The sequence below is a fragment of the Gorilla gorilla genome, chromosome 3, assembly GCF_029281585.2.
Source record: "Gorilla gorilla gorilla isolate KB3781 chromosome 3, NHGRI_mGorGor1-v2.1_pri, whole genome shotgun sequence".
Lineage (NCBI taxonomy): Eukaryota > Metazoa > Chordata > Mammalia > Primates > Hominidae > Gorilla > Gorilla gorilla.
This window is the reverse complement of record NC_073227.2, coordinates 104,878,982-104,898,940: the sequence shown is the minus strand read 5'-3', so window position 1 is coordinate 104,898,940 and position 19,959 is coordinate 104,878,982. Positions and strand designations below refer to the sequence as shown.

Sequence of the window (19,959 nt, the reverse complement as noted above, 5' to 3'; positions counted from 1 at the left end):
TATATAAAATTCCAGAAAATGCAAACTCACCTATAGTGCCAGAAAGCAGATTAGTAGGTGTCTAAGGATGAGGGAAGAACTACAAAAAGGGGCAAACTTTTAGTGGTGATAGATTAGCTCATTATCTTGATTATAATGATGGCTTCATAGGCATATATATATATGTCAAAATTTGCCAAATTATATTTGCTATGGAATGAATGTTTCTGTCCCTGCCAAAAAACAAATTATACAATGAAGTGCAATTTTCCAATGTAATGTTATCTGGAGGTAACCTTTGTAAGATAATGAAGTCAATTAGGTAATTAGGGTGGAGACTCACGAATGGGTTTGGTGCCTTTATAAAGAGGCACAAGAGATAATCTCTCCACCACGGGAGGACACAGCAAGTTATCTGTCTGCAAAGGGCTCCCAGCAGGAACCAAATTGGCCAGCATGTTTATCTTGAATGTCCAGCCTCCAGATTTATAAGAAATCAATTCCTGTTGTTTAGGCTACAGTATTTTCGTTATAACATCTTGAGCTAAGATAGCACTTTAAGTGTACTCAATTTAGTGAGTATCATTTATAGTTCATGGGGACTCTTAAAAGAGCAGCCCAGGAAAGAGAACTGAGGTGCTTCCCAACACTGAAGACAAAAAGGACAAGAACAAAGACAAGGGGCTCAGGGAACAAAGGATACAGTTCATCAAGAGGATGATTCCACCATTACACACTGTACACAGGTTTCAAAATATGACACTGTACTCCATAAACATATACAACTATTATGTCAGTTGAAGTAAAAAAGAGCTGGGTGCTGTGGCAAGCAGCTATTTCCAGCTATTCAGGAAGCTGAGGTAGGAGGGCCTCTTGAGCCCAGAAGTTAGAAACCACCCTGGGCAACATAGCAAGATCCCACCTGAAAATAAATTAATTAAAATAAGAATCAAAATTTTAAACATAGATGATGGCTCCAAAAGGAAGTCTCTAAACAAATGAAGGTAAAGTAGTGGTTTAAAATGCAGCAAAGGATAATATATTAAATCACTCACACTTTTCATCTCTTTTACAACTGGCCCCTTAAAAAGTGAGTATACATATGTAACAAACCTGCACGTTGTGCACATGTACCCTAAAAGTTAAAGTATAATAATAATAAAATTAAAAAAAAAAGAAAAAGAAAAAAAAGTGAGTTAGAAAACCAGGATCTGCTCTTCCGTCAAGAATCCCTTGATGTGGACACTGATCCCTGTAGCTCAGTTCAGCATTAAGATTTGCAATTAAGCCAAAGGAAACCCACAGAGACATAGAGCTCCACACCTGAAAGGAGGCAGCCTTTTAAAAATCTTGAAACTAAACAGTTTTACTTGAAAGAACATGAGGCTGTGCTCCTGATTTCAACATTTTCTGTCTGTTTCTTCATGGTTTTCTTTTTCTTTTTCTTTTTCTTTTGGAGATGGAGTCTCGCTCTGTCACCCAGGCTGGAGTGCAGTGGCGCGATCTCGGCTCACTGCAATCTCTGCCTCCCGGGTTCACGCCATTCTCCTGCCTCAGCCTCCCGAGTAGCTGGGACTACAGGCGCCCGCCACCACGCCCGGCTAATTTTTTGTATTTTTAGTAGAGATGGGGTTTCACCATTTTAGCCAGGATGGTCTCGATCTCCTGACCTCGTGATCTGCCCACCTCGGCCTCCCAAAGTGCTGGGATTACAGGCATGAGCCACCGCACCCGGCCTTCTTCATGGTTTTCATACAGGCATGGATTTCTTGTCTTTCTCCCAGGAGTGGAAGTGAAGAGAAGGAACTGCTTTCTATCTGTGCTGGGGAGAAGGACTAAACTGATTTAATTCCTAGTGAGTCAGCAGTTTGGTGAACGAAGAGTGAGGAAGCTCAAGACCTCTACAATGATAGAGAATGGTCAAGGGACTTAGTAACACTGTTTTGTTTCTTTTGAGGCAGGGTCACCCAGGTTGGAGTGCAGTGCACTATCATGACTCACTACAGCCTCACCGTCCCAGGTTCAAGCGATCCTCCCACCTCAGCCACTCAAGCAGCTGGGACTACAGGTGGAGCCACCACACCTGGCTAATTTTTTGTTATTTTTTGTAGGGACAGGGTCTCCCTATGTTGCCCAGGCTGGTCTCAAACTCCTGGACTCAAGCGGTCCTCCCACCTTGGCCTCCCAAAGTGCTGGGATTACAGGTGTGAGCCACTGCTCCCACAATACTGTATTTTATAGACAGAAATCTGGTTACCTCATTCATCAGCTCTGTGGTCCTATCCTACGCTAATTAATTATAATTGATAAAGCCTCCTTATTTTTTTTTTAATTTGAACTGCAAAGGGAAAGACTCGTCCCCAAATCTTTCTCTGCAGCCCTGTTCTATTCCCCACTGAAGGAAGGAGGTGACTGGTTGGTCCAGTGTACCACTTTACTAATCCAATCAGGAGTTACACTTTGTGGTGGATCCCAATGCTTGGATAAGAGAAAACCAAATGTGTCTCAACATAACATAAAATGCCTGAGTAAAAGGCAAACCTGATTACATCATCCACCTACCTCCTCATCACAGGGTATAAACCCAGCCTCCTCTTACTCTCCAGCCAGGGCTTTGGCCACACCCACCCAGCCACTCCAGGCTCTGCAGAACTAAAGCTTCTGCGCTCCCCACAGTATGAAGAGTCTTAGCCTCTCAATATTGTGCTACAGTATTCTTCTATTTATAACTTACGCTCTTCCTCTTTGAGCCTGGCTTTGCCTGACTGGTGCCTATTTATCTTTAAGGTATCAGCCTAGATGTAATTTCTAGAAAACTCTTCTTCAGGGAGCCTGTCAAGGGCAAAATAATGCTTCCCTCCCCACTCCCCCCATCAAGATATTCACGTCTTAATCCCAGAACATGTGAAGATGTTGGTACAATTCAAGGGAGAATTAAGGAAGTGGGCAGGATTAAGTTTGCTAATCAACTGATCTTGACGTGGTGAGTTTATCCTGGATTATACAGGTGAGTCTAATATAATCACAAGGGTCCTTATAAGTGGAAGACTGGAGGATCAGAGTCAGAGAAGAGATGACAGAAGCAGAGGTACAGTGATGCTGGTTTTGAGCAAGGAGTAAGAGGCCACCAGCCAAGGCATGCTGTTAGCCTCTAGAAGCTAGAAAAGGCAAGGAAACAGATTTTCCCCTATAGCCTGCAGAAGGAACATGGTCCTACCAGGACATCTTCACTTTAGCCTAGGGAGACCCATTCTGGACTTCTGAGCTCCAGAACTGTAAGGTAAGTTTATATTATTTTAAGACACTAAGTTTTTAGTGATTTGTTTTAGCAGCAATCAGAAGCTAGGGGAGCTCCTCAGCCCATTTTGTGCAGCTCTTTGCATGCCAACATTTGTATGACATGTTTTGATTGCCTGTTCACCCAGCAGTCTCACCCACCATGGCCATTCCTGCAACCAGGAGCTTGGTGAGTATGTGCTGAGAGAATGATGACTGTCATCTCTCTATCCCCAAATGGAATCGGGCCACGTCTTCCAGGCTACAATATTGCTGCTCTGTTTTTTGCCATTCCTAAGACGCTATCTACAATATTCAAATCTTACTTAATTTTAAGGCCCATTTTAAGACTTTCCTAGATGTTTGGCTCCTTCTCATCTTTCTCCAGTGATATCTCATTCTATTATACATTAAGATCATACTATTTTGTATGGTTTCATTTATATACGTCTTAAATTCCAAATTAAGAATAAAGATCACTAGAAGAAAAAAACTCCATGGAATTACACAAAAGAACGAGAAAATTTAGGAGTTTCACTCAAAATCTGAATTATTACTGCCATCCCAAACTTGTTTTTTACCTGAGATCTTATTAATGATTGGTCCTCACAGGTACATCACTTTTTCAGGGCTAAGATAAATAATGCCTCCGGCTTTTCTGCCTTGCCTTCATTTAGAGCGAAAAACAAGTACGGTTGGCCCCCTCACATTTGTGGGTTCCATATTCGTGAATTTAACCAGCCTCAGATGAAAAATATTCAAAGGGGAAAAAAAGGTGGTTGCATCTGTACTAAACACATAGATTTTTTTCTTGTCATTATTCTCTAAACAATACAGCATACTATATTGTACAACTACAGTATGCAACTATTTATGTAGAATTTACATTGTATGAGGTATTATAAATAATTGAGAAATAAAAATAAAAGCCCAAGCCCCCCCAGCTGACTGAACAAACCCCTTCTTGGCCAAAGGGACACCAGAGAAACTTCGGAAACTGAGTTCCAGCCACGATAGGACAGGAGGTTGGACATACCTCAGTATGCCCCTTCCTTATTAACCTTTAGCCAGAATTCTTTCCTAAGGAGTAAGCAGAAACCAGCTCCAGAAAACAAGAAACAGAGTACCCTTTCTTTTATCACCTTTAGCCAGTCATCTGAGGCTGCTACTGGACTCTCCCTCTTTGCAGCTTTGATATGACAGCTTGCCAGTTTCACAATGCACCCCTTTCCTAAAAACTGACCATCACCAGACTGATTTTGGCCACCTCTTGGATGATGTGCATTGAGGGTTTTCATGTCCTGTGCTTCACCTTTGAGAGCACTTTGGGAGCCCAAGGCAGAAGGACTGCTTGAGCCAAGGAGTTTGAGACCAGCCTGGACAACATAGGGAGACCCCATCTCTACAAAAAAAATGTAAAAATTAGCTGGGCATGGTGGTGCATGCCTGTGGTCCCAGGTACTCGGGAGGCTGAGGTGGGAGGATCACTTGAGCTTGGGAAGTTGAGCCTGCAGTGAGCCATGACCCATAGATATGGAGAGCCAACTGTGTATATATGGCAAGATAAAGCAAATTTAGCAATCTCTTAATACCTGTTAAGTCCTAGGTATGCTGATGATCATTGTACTAACCTTTTAACATTTTGATATTATTAAAAAGTTACAATAAAAAAGTAGGGAAAACTTTAAAACTAATATTGAGACTCAGGACATATTACCCTAAAATATGACTATAGAGAACTAGAATATGCCACCCCAAAATATACTTCTTTGGTATATTTCAAGATTATAATTCTGAGAAACTGCAGACACATTAGTAGCTCTGAAATGCAGTTATTTTGTAAAAAAATGTATATCTATAAACGAAATCTACATTAGTAAAGTATTTGTATAAGGAAGACAGCTGCTCTGAGACAACTTTTATTACCTGAGAGACTATCCGCATAACAAGACAGCCTTTATTCACCGTGCATTTCCTCCCCTTACCCTCCCAGAACTTGCGTGGCCAGCACCCCTTAGAAGCTGAATAGGTTCCTTTCAGTATCTCAGGGTGCTATATAAACTTCAAAAATCTGACCCTTCTTTCCTGTTTTGTTTTGCAGATATGTAATTAAACAAGAGAAAAATGGTTTTTCTCTTAATTGTCTTATGTCAATTTAATTTGTAGCCCAGCCAAGAAACCTAGAAGGGTTTTCACTCCCCTACACTAAATAATATATTGATTGAGGTGAAAAAAGAAAAATAGCTCTGAGCTGACCCAGCTATGTGAGGTATGTAAAATTTATCAGGCCCCAGAGTATGGGACTTCAGTCACACCCCCACACCCATGCCTGGGAGCAATTACTTAAAGGCATTTTGTTTCAGACTCGCTGCCTCACCCCTTATCTTCCTGGAATTTATGATGCAAAGAACAATGTGTAGCCAATCAATAGTTTATTTTAATCTAAATTATTGTTAAACAATTTAGGAACTGCCTGTTCTTTTTTCCTTAAAAACCCACTTGTAGGCCAGCACGGTGGCTCATGCCTGTAATCCCAGCACTTTGGGAGGCCAAGGTGGGTGGATCACTTGAGGTCAGGAGTTCGAGACCAGCTTGGCCAACATGGTGAAACCCCGTCTCTAGGAAAATACAAAAATTAGTCAGGCATAGTGGAGAACGCCTGTAATACCAGCTACTCAGGAGGCTGAGGCAGGAGAATCACTTGAATCTGGGAGACAGAGGTTGCAGTGAGCCAAGATTGTGCCACTGCACTCCAGCTTGGGTGACAGAGCAAGACTCTATCTAAAGGAGAAAAAAAAAAAAACCTTGTAACTGCTGCTAATCAGAGTGTATACTCAGGGCAACTTGAATCTAAGCTCCAGAGTGGCCATCCTCAAGCTTTGAGCTCAAATAATCATACATTTGAAATTCATTATTAAAGGTGACAGAGGATGCAAACATATGTTGTAAACCTATCAAAACAAAGAAGGAATACCTCTGAGAGGATAAGTCACCCAGATCACTAGCTAGTATCCTTATCTTCTTGTATACTTTGTACACCTTTTTGTATCAACCTCGTATTTATTAAAAGCAGTATACATTATTATAAATGGGACTACTACAAGCAGAATTCCAGGGGGCACTATCTACATTGAACTCTACATGAATAGTGTCCCACAGAATTGTTCGAAGCCTCAACTCTGAGACGGTTCAAGTACAAGCATAGTAAGTAGATGAAAAAATAAAAAGCACAACCTTGAAAGACGAGTCTAATTTGGTTTCCTGAATCTGGATTTTTATATATTGAGATAAAATGTGAACTTCCAGATGGGCTTAATAAATATTCATTGACCCACAGACAGCCCCATATTGTTTGTGAAATGACCTGCTTGGGACTGGAAGGTAGCAGTGAGCCACAACTTAACTGTCAAGATGTCTGATCCCACCTGGGTCACCCAGGTGATGAAGTCAGATTGGCTACATCAGCCTTGCAGAAAGCTCTTAAATAGTTGGCCATGGGTTCTGGCAAATAAAGGGAACTGCAACCATAGCCAGGAAGCAGAAAAGCAACACTGCTTTCTTAGCTGCGTTGTTTGCAAAAAGCAGCTATAAATTTCCATAGATAAGAGTCCACTCTGGACTGGACTCTTTTTTCTCCCATCCTGTGCCTTTCAATTTCATATTTTAAAAGTTTAAAATCTTGACAGTTCTGAGAAAGTCTTAAGCAAACAAACATTCAATGACATGACCTGAAAAATATCTTTCACCTCATTTTGAGGATAAGAAAATAAGTAAATACTTACACAATAAACTTGGCGTATCTCAGGGATGATCAAAAACCAATTGGTTGGCTGGGCACAGTGGCTCACGCCCGTAATCCCAGCACTTTGGGAGGCCAAGACAGGTGGATTACTTGAGGTCAGGAGTTCAAGACCAGCCCGGCCAACATGGTGAAACCCCATCTCTACTAAAAATACAAAAATTAGCTAGGCTTTTGTGCTGCGTGCCTGTAATCCCAGCTACTTGGGAGGCTGAGGTGGGAGAGTTGCTTGAAACGGGGAGGGGAGGAGGCGAAGCTTGTAGTGACCCAAGATCGTGCCACTGCACTCCAGCCTGGGTGACAGAGTGAGACTCTGCCTCAAAAAAAAAAAAAAAAAAAAAAAAAATTGGTCATTAATGAAATTACTTCCTCTCCATTTCTAGAGTTGTTTCAAAATGTGATGTCATTCTCATTAAATAAGTTCTGAAACATTTCTCAACCAAATAAAGTATAAACAGCTATAAAATGAAATAAAAGCTAATGATTTCTTGTAATTGATCATAAGTAAGCGATAAAACACTTGAAGTGCTGTTTTAAATCTAGGCTCCTGAAATCACCCAATGACAGGCTTTCAGCTAAAAATTTCTAATCCAATGCCAACATTTCATAGATTCAAAAAGACCAAATTAGTCCAAAATCACACAAGGTAGTAACAAGTAAAAATTTTCTAAATGTTTTAAATTGATTTTATACATTTAGGACCACACATCTGATTTCTCCTTTACATTTTTTAATTAGAAAATTTAAGGTAAATCCTGGCTCTAAATACCATGATTCTGAGCAGGGCATTTAGGCTGTCAAATTCCAGTTTTCTCATATGTAAACTAAACCCATCTCCCTTGCCTATATAATTGTTAAAAGACTAAAATTGATATTAAGTATAAGCAAGTATTTTGCAAATTATAAATTATTTTGCACTAAAAAATTAGTTTATATCATTATTCCATGCAGGGAAAGTCCATAATTCAAGAGATTAATATATTCTACAATCAGTTGTTGAGCAACAAACAAATCCTGACACCACCTCTTTTCTCAAAGAGTATAAAAAAGCCACAAAAAAGTAACATTCAAGCAGTGTCTTGCTTATAATAGGCACTCAACAAGCATTTACTGAATGCACAGAACCAAACCAAGCCTCAAGAAATATGTTTATAATTTCTTAAATGACCTATGTTCTTTACACTGAAATAAAATCTGTATTTTTGGAAAAGACATCCCCAAATATAAAATGGTTAAAGGAAAACAAACATGCCAAACCCCTGTATTTATCTGTGTTATCTGGGAAGGAATGTGAGAGTCTATTTTACAAAAATGAAATTCATAAACACATAAAGAATACTCATACTACATGTGTATATATCTTAATTTTTCTTCATACTTTTCCAGAGGACATTAAATTGTCCCACTTTTCCCCAGTATATTTTGACAAACAAAATACTGTTTGTGTTAAAAAGGAAAAGAAACTTTTATTTTGAAGAATATGAGTCTCATTAAATTATCAGGCCCCGAGAGGCATTTAAAATGTGTCAGCAGTCATGTCTCTCACCGTTTGAGCTAAACAATTACCTCTTCGAGCCACTTGCTATGTTGGCTCTGGACTGATACCATGTAGCCATAAAATACCATATACTAGACATTGTAACTCATACCTTACATTTTAAAACTGAATAGCCAATCATTCATCAATATTATCTCTATAAGGCAATGAGAATTCCTGTCAAACAACTTTGTACCAGCCCATTCCCTGTTCCTTCTTGCCTTTAAAAACTTGCTTATAACAAAGGCCAACCAAGGCACTCCCCCAGGCAACTTGGAAGTATGTCCCAGGCAGTGTACTCACTTTGGCTCAAGTAAAGTCTTTAAATTTGGCTCAAGTATTGTCTTTAAATTCTATGTTATGCCTCAGCTTCTTCCTTAGGATGACAGCATCAAAAAAACCCACTGTGGTACACATCCAAAGCTTGATGTAGTTGGTGACATTCTATGGTAGTATCTCTCAAAATAATAAGAAAATGAATTGTTTAAAGATCATAAACAGTAAGTGAAAATTCACATGGTAACCCTCAGATATTCTTTAGAAATCTCAAGTTAACTACCATTCCTAACCCGCACATAGCTTACTATTACATTACCATGCCTTTAGATTCACTCTTTCATTAGTATAACTTGAGTATTCCTGGAAACTCTTGCTAGGAGTTCATGTTGTTTACAAGAATTTCTAAAAGACACATCAACTCTTTGAAAGGAAGCATCAATGAACAGTTTAGTCCTAAGACTCTTTGAAAACGTTTGCCTCAAAATCCTTATCTGGCTTATCTAGTAACCCCAAATTGTTATATTGTGACCCTTACCCAATCCTAATCAATTCCCCACATTGAAAGACCTGCCTTAGGCCGGGTGCGGTGGCTCATGCCTGTAATCCCGGCACTTTGGGAGGCCAAGGCGGGCAGATCACAAGGTCAGGAGATTGAGATCGTCCTGGCTAACACTGTGAAACCCCGTCTCTACTAAAAATACAAAAAAATTAGCCAGGCGTGGTGGCGGGCACCTGTAGTCCCAGCTACTTCGGAGGCTGAGGCAGAAGAATGGCCTGAACCCGGGAGGCAGAGCTTGCAGTGAGCCGAGGTCGCGCCACTGCACTCCAGCCTGGGCAACAGAGCGAGACTCCGTCTCCAAAAAAAAAAAAAAAAAAGACCTGCCTTAAACCAAATTTCCAATTCTCAAATAAGTTACAACTTGCCTCTCCCCCTCTGAAATACTACCAAGGCTCTGTGGAAGTGTTCCTCACTGCAGTAAGCTAAAAACCCAGCTCTGTCTTACCACCTGGCTGGGTTGCCGATATTTTGGAAGCCAGCATTTTAAAAAAATGTTATTAAATGAAATGAATATGCTGTGCATGATAAAAGCTGAATCATGGAAAATTATTTAGGTGGTAATATTGACTGATAATTTATCAACAATTAGGGAGTATCAGCCCAAATGGCAGTCCAGAAATCTAGATCTAAACATTAATATTTTATTAATGGCCTAGATCTAGATGAAAAACTATAGAAAATGTTCATTACACTTACAGGTGACATCAGCACAACCTGTAGTGAAGTGTATCAAAATGAAGAAGTAATTTACAAAAACTCAATAAGGCTTTTACAATAACAAAATAAACTAGACGAAATGCAGTGTTGAATCCCGGATTGTATCCCAGGGCAGTAAATGGACAGTGGAACAACCAGTGAATTTCTGAATAGTATCTACAGTCTAAGATGATATTATAGCTATGTTAATTTCTTAACTTTTGACCGATGTACCACGGTTATGCAAGATACAAACCTTACGGGAAAGTCGGTGAAAAGTACACAGAAATCTTTGTGATGCTTCTGTAAATAAAACCAACCACCTTTACAAAAACTGTAACAGTGAGAAAATCATAACAGTGAAAAAAAATCTGACCTAACCAACTCTATCTTGCCTTTAACCTTCAAGCTGCCCATGGTCATTCCCAAGTGAGAACCAAGCTAACTTTGGAAGAATTTAGTTTATAGGTTAAATGATAACAGCTCTTCCCTAAACTAAACTGCCTTTATAAAACTACTAAAAGGTCACAAGTTTAGGATTATGAGAGGGGACTGAATTTTGTTGTGATTACATGTAAACAATTACCAGCCACTGGTCTGGAGATCACAAGATTTACAACTTCTCCAATTACTTCTATACATAATATCACTATTAAAGAAGCTAAGATTGGCCTTTTAAAAGGTAGACCACTTTCAGATTTTTATATTTCTGATGACTGGGTAACTCCTCCCAAACCAGCAACTCCTGTGGCCACCCCCACCCAGAAATGGACTCAGCATACAAGGACCATTTTCCATACCCCTGCAATTGCCTCCCCAACCAATCAGCAGCACCCATTCTCTAACCCCCTGCACACCAAACTATCTTTTAAAAAGTCTAGCCTCCAAATTTTTAGGGAGGTTAATTTGAGTAATAATAAAACCCTGGCCTCCTGTTTAGCCGGCTCTGTGTGCATTAAACTCTTTTTCTCTATTGCAATTCTCCCGTGTTGATAAACCAGTTCTATCTCGGCAGCAAGAAAGAAGAACCTGTGGGGTGGTTACATAAATCAAAGTTGTTCCAAAATTAAAAGTTTATTTGAAAATAATAATGTATTTATGAAAGAAGCTGCACACATCTCAAATGGAGGAGAGACATTAGTTAACTGATCTCTGGATTGCTTTCTCCTCAACTTCACAAACCAAAATCCCTAAGTAGCAGCCCCACGCACAAACACACAGGGATCTTACCTGAAAGCACACTATTCCACGTGTGCTCCCCTTGACTGGCTACAGCCTCAATGTGCACCCTCTTTTCTCCCACTTCAGGGTCTAGCAAGTGAAGGAAATCAGAATATTTCACCCCAAATTATACTTCTTTGACATATTTTGAGATGGCTGTTCAGAGGGCCTGCAAACAAACAGCCCTGCAAAGCTGTCTTTTGTGAGGTAGATTTGCATCTGTAGAGAAAATCTGCATTATGCAACCTGGCCTTCTCTGAAGGTTCTCTCTTGTCTGGATCTAGGAAAGATTAACTGAGAGTCTGACACTTTTAAAGGTCTGAAAGAAATATTCACCATCTATTCTCTCTGAGGGCTCCTCCCTATGAGGTTTCATCTACATGACAGGACCACCTTTGCCTCAAGATGGTATATAAGCTTCTGCGCCTCTTGGGGTTCAGGTAATCACTCTGTCTCCCTCCTCCCATCCCACACATTAATAAACTTGTATGCCATTTCTCCGATTAATCTAACCTGTTGTCAGTTTTTTCTGGCAAGTCTTCAGAGGGCAGAGGGGAAGTTCTCCCTTGGTCTCTACATAAGTCATGTCTTAGCTCTTTCTGTTTCAATGCTCATTCCCACTCAACCCATTAGATCTTCACCAGCCCACTTCCCTACCGACCTGAATCTGTGGTCATCCACTTCAATCTTGGCTTCGCTGACTCTCTAATTCCCTACATCCTGGACCTCTGGCACTCCCCAGGCCTAAATCACTCCCATTGCTTTTCTTCTTCTCAGCTATTAAATGGGGATATTCCTAACACACAGTCACACAACACTGAATGTGACTGGAACACATTTGAACTGTCATTTTTGGGAAGTGTGATAGGAAATGACCAAAAGGTAACTATTATAAAACTATACAGAATTATTAAACTCAGTGAAGATTCAACTGAACACAAATTTATTGTTTATAATTTAATTGTATATATACCAAATTATATATAAATATATACAAATATAAATATATATGAATTGAGTTAAACCAAGTTGTTTCTAAGATCCCTTGAAGCTCATTGGTTCTGAGTTCCTACTTTACTAACTGAAGGCATCCAACATTTGATCTTCTCCTTTCTGCTTTTCAAAATGTTCCTGTATCCACCCTTCATTCCGTCTTTCTTTTCTTAAGGAAGAGACATGCATCCCTCTTTTCTTTCCTTGGATATCCCAATAATCCATAGTCTCTACCCCATGTTTGCTTTCTTTTTCCTAGGGCCTACCCATTGTCTTCAACATCTTTACTCATTTGACTTTCATACAAATATATATCTCCCCTCCTCTGAAAAGAAAAATCTTCATTAATCCTCCTGTCTCTCTAGTTGCCATCCTGTATTCCTTTCACTGCCACTTTATAACAGCAACTACCAACATTTCACCTCTCAATTTCCTCAACCGAAACTTGCTTCTACTTAGATCTTTTGCTAAACTCCATGTTCTGTCTCAGCCCTTATTCCTAAGTACTACTGATGATGTCCTCTAAGCCAGGGGTCCCCAACCCCCAGGCCACAGACCAGTACCGGCCTGTTAGGAACTGGGCCTGTTGGGAACCCGGCTGCAGAGCAGGAGGTGAGTGGTCTGCGAGCGAAGCTTCCTCTGTATTTACAGCCACACCCCATCACTCGCATTACCACCGAGCGCTGCCTCCTGTCAGATCAGCAGCAGCATTAGATCCTCACAGGAGCTTGAACCCTGTTGTGAACTGCACATGCGAGGGATCTAGGCTGCATGCTCCTTATGAGAATCTAATGCCTGATGATCTGTCACTGTCTCCCATCACCCCGGGGTGGGACTGTATAGTTGCAGGATAACAAGCTCAGGGCTCCCATGGATTTTATATTATGGTGAGTTGTATAATTATTTCCTTATATATTACAATGTAATAATAATAGAAATAAAGTGCACAATAAATGTAATGTACCTGAATCATCCTGAAACCATCCCCCCAACCCATCCGTGGAAAAAGGTGTCTTCCACAAAACTGATCCCTGGTGCCAAAAAATTGGGGGACCACTGCTCTCAGGACCTTCATTATCTCTTCCTCTGTATCTACAACCCTGTGCCTAGAATGCTGATTCAAGAAAAAACCCAACACGTCCTTTGCCTAGAACACCCTACCCAAACCCTTGTAAACCTGGTGAGTCCCAGGAATCTTTTCATTCCCAGCTCAATCCTCATCCACTGTTTAGAGCTTTTCCTACAGTCTCCAGGTAGACGCCAAGCATGCCCTCTCTGCTAGCAATGAGCCTTGTACAGACTTCCAATAAATCTAACTCATATATGTCTCCTGCAGGGTTCCTTGAAGATGTCCCTTGTCATTTTTCAAGTACCATTCCAACATTTAACACTTGGGAACATTCCCCTGCAGGTAAGAAGTATTTTTTTCACTTGCTAATTATCTGGAGTACAGAGCCTTCTCTCAGCATAAGTCACCAGTCCAGAACAAAGGGAGTGTCATGTTAATAACACCATTATTAAAAGACTACAAAATGGCAATGCATGGGAGTGTATTATAATAGCAGAATACAATGTACCTCCTTCACTTCTTTCACTAATTCCCCAAGAGTTTTGCCTTTACTGCAACTGAACAGGGAAGGCCCTTAATGAGTTTGAATTGACCAAATATTAACCAGCCTCCAGTGTGCAAACTGATTTTAAAATAGCCCTTGACCTGGAAATACAGGTGTATTCAAATACACACCCTGATAAGAAAGGACAGACAGGGATAGAGTTCAATATCTATATGCTTGCCAAGTCAAAAGTTCCTCATGATAAACTCTAAAAGTAGAGCAGTATTTTAGATATGGTTTGAATATGTTCATCCTTGTCTAAGAAATCTTGACAAAACAGGTTACATATAGCAAAGTCTACTTTCAGAAAACAAAATCCAGCTGGACATGTGTCAATAAAAACCAACAGTACTGCATTGATAAATAAATAAATATGCAGCGAGATAACCTAGTCACAGATAGCTAGAGACAACAGTTCTGAGTCAAATCACACTACAGAAGTAGTTTCCATTTTAAATACATTATGGTGTTAAAAAAAGAAAAAACTTAATTCCGAAGGTATTTTATGCATGGCTTCCTGAACATCTTTTCTCTTAACAAACGCCTGTTAGCTTTGTCGAGTTAAGGAAGTCAGCATAGAGAAGCTGGTATTTCCTTGATGCTAAACTATACCAGTGCTAAAAACAAAACAAAACAAATCCCAACCTAATTAATTCTATTTTGGGTCTAGTTTCCAAGGCAGTTTTCACAAAGACTATTCTCAGCCCACTGTTCCTAGTTTTGTAACTTCAACCTTCAGTAGCTGGAAATTGTTATATTTTGGGTAATTCCTTGACACTTATGTTTTATTACAGACTCATTTTATTCTACTTACTATCAAGGGTAAGGGGAAAAGTGTCACTACATTGATTCTAAAGTTTTAGTACTAAGAATCACGTTTACGTTTATTTCGTGATATCATGTGATATGTTCCTATTAGGGCTTTGTAATTTGGGTTACATCAAATTCATCAACATCAACTTTCAGGTGGAATCCTCCCCAAATCAGAACTGCCAGCCAGTCTCAGCAACCACATAAATCAGAAGAAAAGGAATCAGGAAACTTAGATTCCAGTTTCAAGAGCCACGAACTTGACCTTGGGCAATCCACCTCACTTCTGTAACTCAAACTGTAATGCCTGCTTCCAAAGTATGCTTCTAGAAACAGTTGACGTGTTTTGGGTTTCTCAAATGAAATGGAATTTTCTAAACAGACGGTTTGATACAACAATCTATTCTCTGGCCCAATTTCCCAAACCATCCAGTCCATAAGGTCATAAAACTGCATTTCTTCACAAGTTCTTACTTGCACCACTGTATTACCAAACACGCCCGAATTCCTTTTCTAGCTTTAAACAGATAGTAATATCGCATCTACTTATTCTTAAATGTGAAAGAAGAGTAATCTATAGAAAAGGAAGTGAAAAGTCTTCATGAATTAACGTCGGGTTATATGAAATCTACTGGTAGACAGAAGAATTGCACTGTCTGTCGTGTACTCAAAAGAAGCTGGAAGATTACTATTATGTCACGTGCATGATACTCTAAAACCTCCAAAATCTATCATACTGAAAAAGGATGGAGAAAATGAAAGTGCATATGGGGCAGCGCGAGAAGCCAAGCCTCCCGCGTCAGGATCCAATGAAATGATAGAGCCGACGGTGGCACGTCTCTAGTCCTTACTAACTTTGTTCCCTCTACTGAAAAGAGAGGTGAGGTGGCAGCTACTAACTGCACTGCAGCCCCTAGGAGGACAGGTTCCCTCCTGATTCCAGCGTCGGCCCCAGATCCTGAAGAAGGGACCGGAAGAGGATGAAGCTAAACTGTAAGCCGGGTTGAGTGGCCCATTTCTCCCGGGCAGCGGCCGCGGTCATCCTGGGAACCGCATCGCCACTGGGATCCTGGGTCCCGACCCGCTCTGGAGAAGGAGGAAGCAGTGCCAAGCAGGGAGGAAGGTGTACCGGCAGCGCGCAGCCTCACCTGACGCTGGACGGGCCCCACCCTTGCTCTCAAGTGTCCCGCTTCCCACCAGGACCCAGCCAGGGCGCGGCGTCCGCCTCTCTCGGCTCCACTTACTTTGTCGCTGGTGCTCTCGGTTTCGTGGTCGCCGCCGGCCGCCTCTCCCTCGCGTGGTGGCGGCGACACCGCTTCCCTGGGGCCGGGGCAGCTTCCCCGGTGCCTCAGCTCCAACATCTTCCGCTCCCGCGCTGCCGTGACGGCCTCCTCAAGCACCCCGAAACCTGAGCTGCAAGCAGGGTTCTGCAGGCGGGGCGCCCCGCCACCTCGCAGCCGCGCCCTGGAGTCCCGCGGAGCCGCAGCCACTAACGCGGCCCCACCATAGAGCGGCCGCCGCGCCGGTCACCTCCAAAACGGCATCAACGAGAGAGCGCTCGAGGCCGCCTGCAGCGAGCGCGGCTCCGGCGGAGGTCCCGGGCAGGCTCCGGGCGCCAGGCGCGGGCAGAGAAGGCGGAGACGCGGCCTCCGGTTGCCAGGTGCGCGTCTCCACGCAGAGGCCCAGGTGGGAGGAGGAGAAGGGGCGGGGAGAAAAGGAGGACGCTTGACCAGCTTTAGCGCGGCTCTGGGCTCCCGCCGCCGCGCAGGCCCCTCCCGCCCCGCCTGCCGGAGCCGGCTTGTCCCGGCCCCGCACACTTCTCCCTGCCCGGGCCTCCCGCACCGGGTCTCGCGCCGCAGGCCCCGCCCCTCTGCGCTGCACTGCGGTTCCCACAGCCCCGCCTCCCCTTGCGGTGACGTCAGGAGCCCGGCCCGCGACCCCGCCCCCGCCTGTGCGTGCTGGCAGGTGGGGGCCTGAGAAAAGGTGGGAGCGGTGGGGCGGGAGGAGGCTGAGGAGCTGGGAGGCGGAGGCGGGGCCAGCGCGGGCTGGAAGTGAGCGTTGAGAACTTGCAGGCTAGTCCCTGGGCCGCTGCGAGGGCTGGAGGAGCTACTCAAAGACGCCCGCTAAATGTTAACAGCGCTCAACACTGCTCCTTCAAACGCCTCCCCGGCCTTGTCAGCTTGACACGCGCGGCGGGTCGGAGGCTCACTGGACCAGAAACTTGTCTGGCAGGACGGACTGGTTGGCCCCGCGGCATTCCAGCCCAGTGTCATCACCTTGAAAACAGGAGATGCTTTTGCCGCACTGGGCGTCCAGAGGTGCGTCGGCCAACAATTCCAATCACAACCGCAGCGCCGTCTCCCAGAAACTCAGTACTGAATCTCACAAAGGTCACCACCTAGGATCCCAACACAGTGTGAGATGCTGTGGGACGCCGTTGCCCTCCAGCTAGTCTCTGAGCAGTGGTGGACCTTGGGCTGCCAAAGCGGGAACAGGAAGGGCACAAGATCTGCATCAATTCTAGTCCTAATCCTGTGAGAAGGTGATTAGTTTTCTTGACGTGTATCCGCCACCCGGTCATTACTAACAAGCTAACAAATGAAAAAAAAAAAGAAAACGAAAAATAAACAAAGAGAAAAAAGAAAAAAGGCGGGCCTTCACACAGGACAAGGTTCAGGAGAGCACCCTTATAGAAATAGATCAACTATGTAAATTCCTCAAGGTCTTTACTGACACGGTAAAAGTAAGTAAAGTGTTGAAAATTTACTAACAAATGAGCAAAACCAAAAATCAAAGTAGGATGCATTGAAAAGCAGAACACAAAGACATCATTTTACCTCACCAAACAGATCTTTGAAGCTGTGCGGTTAGTTTGGGTTGCACGTTTTCAAAAGGATGTCGAGAAACCATAATTTGTTCCTTATGGGGTGGATAACTGAAATGACAGAGAAGATTTGAAAATAAGTCCCTACTGAACAGAGAACTATGGGGTGACTACATTAATAAATTGTCCAATTGTTTGGAGGATGGGAAATGAAGGAGTGCTTGATAGTGAAGAAGATAATCAGAATAACGGCTGAAGAAGCTAGTGAAGCCAGTAGTAGGGTTTCCATCTCTGGCTACTACCCTACCCTGCATAAAGGATTAGAAGTGCTCCATTCTAACTCTCTGGAAGTCAAGAAGCCTGAGTTCTAGTGCTGCCAATGCCACTAATTGCATGGCCTTGGTAAGTTATTAAGCCTCGGTGTCCTCAGCTGTAAACGGATAGTAAGGATGGCCTCTGTGGTCCCTTTTAGCTCTTAGACGATCAGAATCCAGCCTTTGCTTTCCCCCATGGTCCAAGAAAAGGAGACCTACTACACAAGGTACCTGAACAACTTCCTGTTTCCCCTTTCCCTAGTCCTCTCATGGCCTCTTTGACTTTTTCCCTTTGCTGCAGGAGGAAAAAAGAGAGTGAGAGGAGTGACAGAGGGGAGCAACAGAGGACAGTAGTGCGTGACAGAAGAAACAGTATTCCCCAACCCAGAAAAAGTGGGACCAATGCAAAGACTGCCAAAATAGAATGTGAGGTTCTATTTACCTCACCTTCCTTAAGCTCTGCTCCTTCTTGTGTTTTAGCTAAGAGAGCAATTTCTTTCAATCTTCTTCATTATAGCTATTACCACTAGTTGAGTGAATAGACTGAGTCCAGACAGCAGAAACCGGCTTATTCATCTTTACGGGTCTAGCTCTTTCCACAGTGCCAAAAACCACCCTTCTATGGGTAACAATGTTTGCTGAAGAGGTGAATGAAGAAATGATGGGATGGCAAAGGTACAGCACAACAAGGGAAATTTATACAGTCATATGTTGTTTAACAGTGGGGATACATTCTTAGAAATGCATCATTGTGCAACATCACAGGGTGTACTAAACCTAGATGGCATAGCCTACTGCACACCCAGGCTACATGGTATAGCCTATTACTTAGATAACTGTAACACAACGGTAAGTATTTGTGTATCTAAACATAGAAAAGGTACTATAAAAATATGGTATTATAATCTTATAAGCTACAGTGGTATATGTGTTCCATTGTTGACTGAAACATTGTTATGCAACCCATGAATGTATAGTATTTATGGTTTCTTCATTTAAAGTCTATTTTAGACTTACATAGACACTCACTTTTCTTCATTTTCACTTTATATCAGAGAGAAGTTGATTTTAATACTTATTCAAAGGGGTTGTAGTAATGACTATTTTTATTTAAGATACAGTACAATATACTCAACCACAACTGGCTTACGGAGCTCTGTGTTCTCAGACTTTTTCAATGTCTCTTTTCTAATTTTTCCTTTTTCTTTCTTTTTTATTTTTATCTTTCATTTTCATTCAGGGAACTTATGTTCTCTAAATTTATTGTATTTGTGTTTGGTGACACAAAGTCTGGCGTGTAATGGTTTCTAAGGCTTTACCTGTTAATTTTTCTTGTATTTATCCTGCTGAAGGGCTTCATGGAAACCCTAAGCATATGCATGGGCCTAATCACGTAGTACATCCCAGCCAGCACTTCTTGGATTGATTTTAAGATTTTCCAGCCGGGCATGGTGGCTCACATCTGTAATCCCAGCACTTTGGGAGGCTGATGCATGAATGTCTCTTGAGCCCAGAAGCTCAAGACCAGCCTGGGCAACATATGGAGTCCCCATCTCTACACAAAAATTTAAAAATTAGCTGGGCATGGTGGCATGTGCCTGTAGTCCCAGCTACTTGGGAAGCTGAGGCAGGTGGATTGCTTGGGCCTGGGAGTTCGAGGCTGCTGTGACCCCTGTTCACTCTACTGCACTCTAGCCTGGGTGACAGAGTGAGACCCTATCTCAAAAAAAAAAAAAAAATTAAAAAAAAATTTTTTTCACCTTCTAACTCCTAATGAGGAATTTGCTAGAGAGATGAGAGAGTGCTAACGTTATTGCTTATATGGTTTTTATTTTAGATTACTGTTTACCTTCTCTTTTGCTGGAAGTAATAAGAGCATAAGATGCAGAGACGTTGCCTGAAGTAGTGAGAGTAGATGAAGCAGTTTGTTACCACTCTTTCCTGAATACCCTCAGAATGTTCCCAGACTGATAAACATGCCCCTCTGGGGTGGGAATGTGAATCTGAGCTGCTTTTCACATCAGAGGCTCAAAGGTGCCCTGCTGGAATGTCCCCAGCT

General features: G+C 42.3%; 1 protein-coding gene across 2 annotated transcripts in view; it reads right to left on the bottom strand.

Moving 5' to 3' along the window:
• The window catches only part of CDS1 (CDP-diacylglycerol synthase 1), a 67,699-nt gene extending 51,076 nt beyond the window's left edge, over nt 1-16,623 (bottom strand). Inside the window, exon 1 of one of the 2 annotated variants that reach the window (XM_055384606.2) lies at nt 16,007-16,623. In XM_055384606.2, the coding sequence (XP_055240581.1) occupies nt 16,007-16,123 (117 nt within the window). In that variant the 5' untranslated portion in view covers nt 16,124-16,623. The remainder of the gene's footprint in view (nt 1-16,006) is intronic. The other variant, XM_004038919.4, reaches the window with a different exon arrangement.
• Between the last annotated feature and the right edge of the window lie 3,336 nt (nt 16,624-19,959).